General features: G+C 41.6%; 1 protein-coding gene across 1 annotated transcript in view; it reads left to right on the top strand.

Moving 5' to 3' along the window:
* The window catches only part of eepd1 (endonuclease/exonuclease/phosphatase family domain containing 1), a 20189-nt gene extending 10107 nt beyond the window's left edge, over positions 1-10082 (top strand). Inside the window, exons 3-7 of the mRNA XM_086178428.1 lie at positions 3277-3387; positions 4185-4319; positions 5422-5539; positions 6589-6783; positions 9662-10082. Of these exons, the coding sequence (XP_086034554.1) occupies positions 3277-3387; positions 4185-4319; positions 5422-5539; positions 6589-6783; positions 9662-9852 (750 nt within the window). The 3' untranslated portion in view covers positions 9853-10082. The remainder of the gene's footprint in view (positions 1-3276; positions 3388-4184; positions 4320-5421; positions 5540-6588; positions 6784-9661) is intronic.
* Positions 10083-10226: the final 144 nt, after the last annotated feature.

Genomic DNA, 10226 nt, shown 5'->3' with positions numbered 1-10226 from the left:
TACCTCTGGAGGCGCCGTAACCTACATTTCCTCGGCTGGCGGCTCGCCGTCCACGCCGTCCTCCCGCCGCCGTTATTCTCCCCTCGCTTCTTCTGGCCTGCAGCTTTTACATGCGGCGTAGCAGCAACGTCAGATGTCTCCGTATGACGTGATTAGCGGTTAAGCTAACGAACGGTGCGGGTGGTTTGCTGTCCTGATTCCTCGGCTTAGGGGAAAAAAAAAAAAATTGTTTTCTGTTTGGAAGTAAACCGTTGCTTTAAACCTGATTCTGGAGATCCAACGTGTTTCTTGTCGGACGTGCAGTGAGGAAACATGTTGAGGGATCAGAGCTTCCATTTAATCCGTATTCTTCCATTAGAAAACTGGCTCACTACTTTAGCTTCGCCGTATGTTTTTGCAGAGAAGATCTTTCTCTTTCGAAAAAGAAAATCCCAGTTTCACCGCTGGTTCTTCTATCAGCACGACAGCCGTTCTCACTTAAAAGAAACGCATTTTGTTTCTCCATGATAAGGGGTTAGCATGTTAGCATTAGCGTCACCAGACGGGTATTTTGCCCCAGATGACCAAAGTAATAATATCACAACAATAGCACTTTCAACTTGCAAAAGACATATTTTATTGCCTGTTTATATATTGTATAGTTATTTTATTGCCTAGCTGTATATTTTATATATATTGTCTATTTTATACAGTTTTATATTTGTATTGTCCAGGACTACAGATGGAAATTAGCTATGAGCTATAATCCCGTACAAACATCTCTGCCTCTGTGCTTAATGTGTTTGTACACTGTCCTAATAAACTTCTAAAAAAAAAAACCCAAAAAACAAAAATGTAGCTCCGCCACGCTGTTATTATTGTTATACGGCGTGCACGGGCAGAGCATGTATCGCACGATTGGCTGACTTACAGACTTACACAGTAAAATATCCAGAATAAAAATGTGATATATCTAATTAATTTGCAGTGCGCTCACTGCTACGGATAGGTTTTCTCGTGCGCTGAGAGTTTGGGCAAATAATTCAACCGGTGAAATTTCCAACGTGGAAAAATACAGGAGTTTATCTTCTCATTAACCTCAGAAATAAAGATGTTTTGGTGGTGATGGAGATCCGGCGCGGCCCTGGAAGATTCTCTGGCGGAGATAATTAATGTTACTCGACGTCACTCCCATTAACGTTTCATTAAGGTGTGCGGTTTCAGCCCCTTTGAGGGTTGGACGTCCCGAACGTTCAAGGACGGAAGCTCTTCCAGAGGTGATCTCCTCACAACGTGTGTGTTTTCCGTCTTTTCCGGGCAAATAGTTGGAAACGGCCGGCAAAGCTGTGTTTTACTTGCGTTTTTTTTGGGTTTTATCGTTTCAAAATATCCTTAATCTTAATCAGAGTCCTTCTCCTCGCTCCCCGTGACGTCAGAGGCTTCCTCTTTCCGAGCGCGTTTCCTCTTTCGAACCAGACCAGGTTATTCCAGGTCACGGCCCTCGTCTTGATTTTCTTCTTTCTTTTTTTTTTTTTTGTTTTTCCCCGGCGGCCGCGGACCTCAAGCGTGTTGTCGATCTGCCACCGAGCGTGAAGACGGAGAACTTCAGCCGCATTCCATTCGGATGAGACGTGCCGGATTTGAAGCCATTTTCAAATAAACCCCCCAAAGACATTTGGCACCGTGATCCAACAGGCACTGTGTGATAGAACAGCTTTGTTACTATTCTGTTTTTTTTTTTTTTTTTTACATAACAGGTGCTGTCATGGCAACAGTGCTATTTAAACACACCACTATGGTCCCATAAAATGGTCCCATCCCATTATCGGCGTGCAGGGAACAGGATCCAGGATCCAGGACGGCTCTTAGGTTGCCGCCGTGTCCTCCTGATGTTCTCTTCACCTTGTTTTGCTTCCTGGAGATGCATTTTGGGCAATTATATGCCAATGAATCATGTCCGGCTGCAGAAGTCTGGAGTGGCAGAGAAGTATGTTAGACTGGTGCAGGACATGTATGCTCGCTGTGAGACACTGGTACGGTGTGCTGTAGGGGTAACAGAGAAGTTCAAGGTGGAGGTGGGACTCCATCAGGGATCAGCTCTGAGCCCCTTCTTGTTCGCAATGGTGATGGACAGGCTGACAGATGAGGTTAGACAGGAATCCCCATGGACCATGATGTTTGCAGATGACATTGTGATCTGTAGTGAGAGCAGACAACAGGTAGAGGAACATCTAGAGAGGTGGAGGTATGCTCTGGAAAGGAGAGGAATGAAGGTTAGTCGCAGCAAGACAGAATATATGTGTGTGAATGAGGGGAACTCGGGTGGAACGGTGAGGCTACAGGGAGTGGAGATCAAGAAGTTGGAGGATTTCAGGTACTTAGGGTCAACAGTCCAGAGTGTGGAAAAGAGGTGAAGAGACGGGTCCAAGCAGGTTGGAATGGGTGGAGAAAAGTGTCAGGGGTACCAAGAGATAGAAGACTATCAGCCAGAATAAAAGGAAAGGTGTACAAGACAGTGGTGAGACCAGCGATGATGTTTGGACTAGAAACTGTTCCAATGACCAAAAGACAGCAGGCAGAACTAGAGGTTGCAGAGATGAAGATGTTGAGGTTCTCTTTGGGAGTGACCAGGATGGAGAGGATCAGGAATGAGTCTATCAGAGGAACGGCACATGTTAGATGTTTTGGAGAGAAGGTCAGAGAAGCCAGACTGAGATGGTTGGGTCATGGACAGAGAAGAGATAGTGAATATATTGGTAGACGGATGCTGGAATTGGAGCTGCCAGGCAAGAGGTCTGGAGGAAGACCAAAGAGAAGATTTATGGACGTAGTCAGAGAGGATATGAAGGTAGCTGGTGTGAGAGAGGAAGATACAGAGAATAGGGTTAGATGGAGAAAGTTGACTCGCTGTGGCGACACCTGAAGGGAAAAGCCAAAAGAAGAAGAAGAAGAAGTAGAAGAATCATGTCCGGCGGCAGACGTTCAGAGGTCCGGGGTAATAAAAGAGGGATCGAATGAATGAATGAATGAATGATTGATTAAATAACAATGGTTGTGTGTGTTCATTCTTCACCCTCCAGAATAGATTTTTATTCATCCTGAAGGAAATTCTTTTACCGGAAGTCTCCAACATGACACGCGTTCACTCCAAATATGACACTGATTTTATTGCTGTCAGGTTTCCTATAGAAAGACCCGAGTCTCCCGAGAAAGACCTTTTTTCTTCTATCCTGCATCTGTGTTTTTAGTCCAGTCACGCCGAGAGGTATGACTGCCGCCCTTTTGTTCCCGTCACAGTTCTGCACGGAGCTCAACCAGCCCACTCTGGCGAGCGTCCGCCGGTGGAAATGGCCACGGGGACTGTGGAAAAGTGTCGTGTCCGAGAAACCCACGGGACAGTCGGGGAAGGTACAGCGGCCGCCCTGCACATACATACATACAGGACTGTCTCCGAAAATTAGAATATTGTGATAAAGTTCTTTATCTTCTGTAATGCAATTACAAAGATAAATATGTCATACATTCTGGATTCATTACAAATCAAGTGAAATATTGCAAGACTTTTATTATTTTAATATTGCTGATTATGGCTTACATCTTAAGAAAACTCAAAAATCCTATCTCAAAATATTAGAATATCATGAAAAAGTATTTTTTTGTTTTTTTAATTGCATTCCAGAAGATAAAAAACTTTATCACAATATTCTAATTTTCTGAGACAGTCCTGTATATAGGCATGCAATGAAAGTTTTATATTTTGCGTTGTTTTTATTTTCTAAAAAATATATAATCATTCAGATTTTAAAAAGGATTAAAATGCGATAAAAGGTCACGGACGAAATCCAGTGAGGGGATAGAAGGGAAGAAGAAAAATGGAAAATTAATAATTTAAATTAAAATAAGAATGAAGTTCTGCATGGCATATCCTGCTTTGTTTAAAATATCAAAAATATCATCTTGTAATGACTAAAAACATTTATAAAAAGCAAGACAATTATTTACATTTTTTCTTGTATGCATATATTTAATTTCCATTTATACAGTCATCTATTCAAGCCCAACTAAAGTCATGGAGAATATTTCCGGCAGCTTAGCGAGGCAGAAATAGCTCCTTTTTTTTATTTGCTAATTTTCCAGTGATTCCCCGCAGCGTTTAATACATTGAGGGGGCAGATCATGATCTCACCACCATCCCTCGCTTCCAGGGCGTGAGCTTCTCCGGCTTCCTGTGGGACGCCTCCTCCGGCATCGACCTGAAGGACGCCGCCGTCCTGGAGCCGCCCGTCGTCAACGGCAACGGGAATCCTCCCTGCCCCCGAGTCTACCTGGCACACTTCTCTGTGAGTCCGCCATCGTCTCCACGTTCTCCAGGACCTTCGCTGGTGTTTGTGTGGAGAACACTTCTCCCACCGAGAGGATTTATCTGCTTTAAATCCCAAAAGGAGAGCTTTTGATCATTTGCAATTAAGAGTCAGGATCCATCCATTGTGATGGTCCGGTTTAATCTTTCTAAAAATCACTGTATTATTATTTCACATCACCACAATATTTCCACTAGTCTTATAAAGAAAGTAGCCATATTATTATTATTATTATTATCATTATCTTTATTATTGTTATTACTCTCATTATTATTACTATTATAATGCAATGCTGTTATTATTGATATTGTATCATTTTTTTACTACTACTGGTATCATGATATCTTGTAACACTACTCCTACAAATAACAACAAAGTAGCTATATTATTATTATTGTTATTATTATTATCGTTATTATCATTATTATTATTGTTATTACTATTGCTATCATTATTATCACTATTATAATGCAATGCTATTATTATTGATCTTGTATTATTTTTACCACTACTGTTATCATGATATCTTGTACCACTACTCCTACAAATAACAACAAAGTATCTATATTATTATTATTATTATTATCATTATTATGCAATGTTGTTATTCTTGATCTTGTACTATTATTATTATTATTGTTATTATCATAATAGAAAGTATACAACAGTGGGGAAATTACTGATTATTATTATTGTAATTATTGCAATGTTCTTTTTGTTATTTTCATTATATCCATTATATCAATCCATCTCTTCACATTATAGTTACAAGAAAAACGTCCATAACTCACATTTTTCTTTTCCTCCCTTCATATGCTTGTATTTTCAAAACATCTTTTGTGATTTGAATTTCGTTTTCAGTTAATGACCGTTTTTTTGATTTTTCCCTATATCAGAATCTCTTTGTTATTTTGATGGAAGGTCTTTACGTAGCAGCATCTGCATGCTGTCTGAATGCTAAATCTGCAACAGCATTTTACTAATAAAGAAAGTGTTTTTACACGGTTTAAAGACAAGCCAATGATGCTGTGGCTCACAGGCCATCACGTCACTGATTTCAAATTATTTTCCTGTCGAGCAGGTGGGGTCGTATGAACTCAGCGCCGTGAACGTCCACCTGCCGGCTTCATCTGCAGCGGGAGACGACAAGATTCACTGCAGCGGCGCGCTGGCGCCCTGCATCCACGACACGCTCAGAGGTCAGAGCCAACCAATCAGAGGAGATCTTAGGTCAGAGCCAACCAATCAGAGGAGAGCTTATAGGACATGTCAAACCAGGGGTCGGCAACCTTTATGGCTCAAAAAGCTGTTTGGAAAAACAGCAGGAGCCACGCATTTAAAATGAATTAACACGGCATATAATGTTTTTTTTGTTTTTTTTAGCCTTGATGCTATATAGAAAAAAAATATGTTTTTTTTTTTTTTTTTAAATCAATGAACAACTGCAGAGAAAATAAAATGACATTTTTGCATGCAACAAAACATTTTGAACCCTGGCAAAATACTCAATTTGAGTCCTTCTTGTATTTATGAAAAAAAATAATCTGAACCTAAATTAATTTTTTTTTTTTAATTAATAACTGATATTTATACATTTAAATTCTATTTTTTTTTTATTTATGGGAAATTACTTAAGAAAAATACTCAAATATCTATTTGAGTCCTTGTATTTATGAAAAAAATCTGAATCTAAATTAAATTCATTTGTTTTTATTTTAAAAAATTGATAAATTATATTTATACATTTTAAATTCTACTTTTTTTTTATTTATGGAAAATTACTTAAGCAAAATACTCAAATGTCTATTTGTTAGATGTTACAAGATCGCCATAATCTTCAAATTTAAAATAACATTTTAAAAATGAACCAACTAAAATAAAATACATTTTAATTAAATACTGGTTATTTTCCGACCCCTGCGTTAAACCATCGCCTGTATACGTTACAAGTATTTTGGCTCATGATAATGACGACACAGGGTGTGTTTACCTTTTAGCGTGCTGCTATCAGTGTTTGATTTCACGCACTGGCGTTTATGCAACAACTAGTAATAAACATAGAAGTAGAGAATTCATGTAACTTCATGAGCTGATCCATGCTGGCTGATGCAAATGAGCTCTCCTCAGAAGAACTCCAGGAAATGTCGCTTCAGGAATCGGCCTCACGAGAGTTCAGCGCACGTTTGGACTGAATCTGTGGATTTCAAAAACGAATACCGACCGTCCCTGTACCAATGTTGTGCCGCAGGTGAGAAAGAGCTTATCGTGCTCGGGGACTTCGGATTGCCTCCTCAGAGCTCCGAGCTGGAGGTCCTGAGGAAGGAGAAGCTGGTGGCGCTCGTACCCGCCACCCAGTTCACCAACATCAGCACCAGGGCTCCTCAGGGCACGCGTTGCCTGGACAACATCTGGGTGAGCCGCTCCTTCAAGAAGATCTACTCAGGTGAGTGGCTCGGTAACATCGGACTGGTAACAATATACAGTCAGTGTGGTTGGACAACCTACTGGATAGGTAACGAAATGGGTTCAAGCTGGTTGGAATGGGATGGTGATGGAGATGGTGACATCTGGTGACCTTGCGCCATGGTAACCCCTGAAGGGAAAAGAATAATTTGACACAGGGGGTGCAGGACATGTATGACCGAGACAAAATGATGACTGAGATGGTTTGGATATGAAAACTCCTCTGTTCATGTGCAAACCATGGTGAAGATCTGGTTAGAAGGTTGCTGAAGGTGGAGCTGCCAAGCAGGAGGTCTTGAGGAAGACCAAAGAGAAGATGTATGTACGTTGTGAGAGAAGATATGAAGCGAGTTGGTGTGAGAGAGGAGGATACAGAGAATAGGGTTAGATTCGCTGTGGTGACCCCTGAAGGGAAAAGCCCAAAGGAAAAGAATAATTTGACACAGGGGTGCAGGACATGTATGACCGAGACAAAATGATGACTGAGATGGTTTGGATATGAACACTCCTCTGTTCATGTGCAAACCATGGTGAAGATCTGGTTAGAAGGTTGCTGAAGGTGGAGCTGCCAAGCAGGAGGTCTTGAGGAAGACCAAAGAGAAGATGTATGTACGTTGTGAGAGAAGATATGAAGGAAGTTGTTGTGAGAGAGGAGGATACAGAGAATAGGGTTAGATTCGCTGTGGTGACCCCTGAAGGGAAAAGCCCAAAGGAGATGAAGGAGATGTGTTCCCTTAGATTTGTAGTAGACAGAGGAAGAGGCGACAAGAGGAACAGCGTGGTCATAAGGTAAACATGGGACCATGGAAGTTCATGTCCGATGGACCAAAGAGTGAGTCTTCTGACACACTTTGGTATCTTTGGTGCATCTCAGATATGCTAATTTGATGGCTTCGCGGTGGTTAGCACTTCACCGATAGAAGAAGAACGGACCAGTCTACTGGATATCTCATGCACATGTTCCTAGCTCAGTGAAGGGTACTGGAGGGATGCCTTTGGAGCTGCGTGGACATAGAGAATAGCTCTTGGAAGAGAGCTTCTGGATTCTCCCTTCAAAAGACGAGATTCAAGTATTGTTTTCAAACTTCTGGACAACCTCTGGCCCTTTGGGAAGGACCAGCAGCTGCTTCTGCAATGCAGGTTTTCTCTAATGGTGGTCATTTTTCACTCATTAATTCCACATGGAGGAGATTCACTGGAGACTCTAAAAATCCAGATGTGCGAATCGTTGTCGGTCTCCATGGTGAATCCCACCCCTCCACCCCCTCAATGACCTAGAGTGAAGGATACATAAGATAGGAGAGGCGTCATCCTAACATTTATTCATTTGTAAATAAAACATACGAGGGTCATCGCAACGCCAAACAAAATCATACACAGACACGCACTACTAGTTTCCCCTTCCTGACCTCCCTGTCTCCAAACATTGTGCTCCACATGTGTAAACACTGAGTCTTTGTATCGTCTAGGAGTTTATTTCCTTATTTCATGTCATAAAAGGAGCCTCTTGTACAGCAGGGGAGGAAACTGGAACCCCGTTTGACATCCTCTGACTTCTTCCTGCGGCCATCCGCAGATTATTTATTTGAACACTGATCTTTGTATTTATTTTAATAGCTGGTGGAAATGTTGCCTCAGGAGGGCACAAGCTGGTGTCTCCCTGAGGTGGTCCCAAGCCTGCATAGATGCAGAGGGTTGCGTCAAGAAAGGCATCTGGTGTAAAACTTGTGCCAAAACCAAATATCTGAATCGAACCTGAGAATCTCATAGCGGTTCGGTCGAGGCCCGGGTTAACACCGACCAGCGTTGGTGCCGATAACCGAAAGGGTACCGGTGGAAATGGGGCTATCGTGGGTCAAATAAGGAAAGGAATGATGGTTTGTCCCAGCAAGGCAGAATATATGTGTGTGAATGAGAAGAAAACTGGGTGGAACGGTGAGGCTACAGGGGGTGGAGATGGAGTTTGGATTGGCAGAGAAGTATGTTACTGGTGCAGGACATGTATGCTAGTTGTGAGACAGTGGTGAGGTGTGTTGTAGGTGTAACAGAGAAGTCCAAGGTTGCAGTGGTGATGGACAGGCCGACAGATGAGGTTAGACAGGAATCTCCATGGACCGTGATGTTTGCAGGTGACAGTGTGATGTGTCGTGAGAGCAGGGAACAGGCTGAGGAACATCTAGAGAGGTGGAGGTATGCTCTGGAAAGGAGAGGAATGAAGGTTAGTCACAGCAGGGCAGAATATATGTGTGCATGAGAGGAACCCTGGTGGAACGGTGAGGCTACAGGGGGTGGAGATGGAGAGCAGAGAAAGATGTTTCTACTCTTTGCGTGTGACAATAAATGCTTTGAATATGTAAACAAAATGTGTTGCGAAAAACAACTGCAGAGAAAATGAAATGACATTTCTGCATGTAGCAAAACATTATGAACACAGAAAAAAAGAGGTTTGGTTGAAGGTTACTTTTAAGCAAAATATTTAATGTTGCTTCTTGGATTTATGAAAAAAAAAAAAAAAAAAAAAAAAAAAAAAAAAAAAAGCCGTCCTCTCACTGTGCTGTCATCCTTTTACTGGCCTGTGCAGTCGCTTAATAAGAACGATAAAAATATTTTATCAAAAATATTTTTTAAAAATATTTTTATTTTATCATTTTTTTATCATTTTTTTTTTAAGAATTTTAAAATAATTTCTAAAATTTTTAAATTTCAAACAATACATACAATACAATACAACGCAATACATTTTAATCAAATAGTCGTTGATTATTTTCAAAAAAAAAAGAAGAAGAATTTTGATAACAGGTGGGATTTGTTGTTTCCCTTGAATAATTTGCGTCGGTGTCTGACTTCCTCTCCGACAGGCCACTGCATGGTGATCCGGGAGGGTTTGACCAACCCCTGGATCCCGGATAACTGGTCGTGGGGCGGGGTGGCGTCCGACCACTGCCCCGTGGTCGCGGAGTTCTATGCGGACGTGGCGGCGAAGGAGCTGAGCAGACCCGGTACGGCGGCGGTGGATCGGGGAGACATTTTGCCCAAACACGAGCGGTGAAGGCCGGGGACGTCCAGAGACTTTGTCCCGCCCGGGTCCTGCTTCGTCTCGGGTTTGCTGAATGTGAAGACGTGCCAAGATGCCTTTCAGGTTTCATTTTATCACTGTATGATAGCGGGTGGGGAGTCATAGAGCCATAAAAATGTATATGATGTTCTTTAAAAAAAAATTAAATAAAAATGTGCCAAACATTTTCTATATGTATCTGTAATAAAGATAAATTGTTGGGAGCTCCCGGTGTGTCTGATGATGTTGTGAACGCCGTCCAGGAACATTCTGGTGCATTTAGCATTTTGAAAATGACATTCATGTCTTTGTTTTCTTTAATAGTAAATTTTACAACCTGAATATAAGCCGCATCGGCTAAAAGTAAC

This window comes from Fistularia commersonii, chromosome 30 (assembly GCF_037954325.1).
Source record: "Fistularia commersonii isolate RoL2024-O1a breed Wild chromosome 30, RoL_Fcom_v1.0, whole genome shotgun sequence".
Classification (NCBI taxonomy): Eukaryota; Metazoa; Chordata; class Actinopteri; order Syngnathiformes; family Fistulariidae; genus Fistularia; species Fistularia commersonii.
Note: the sequence above shows the minus strand (reverse complement) of the source record. Positions and strands in the feature narration are given on the sequence as shown.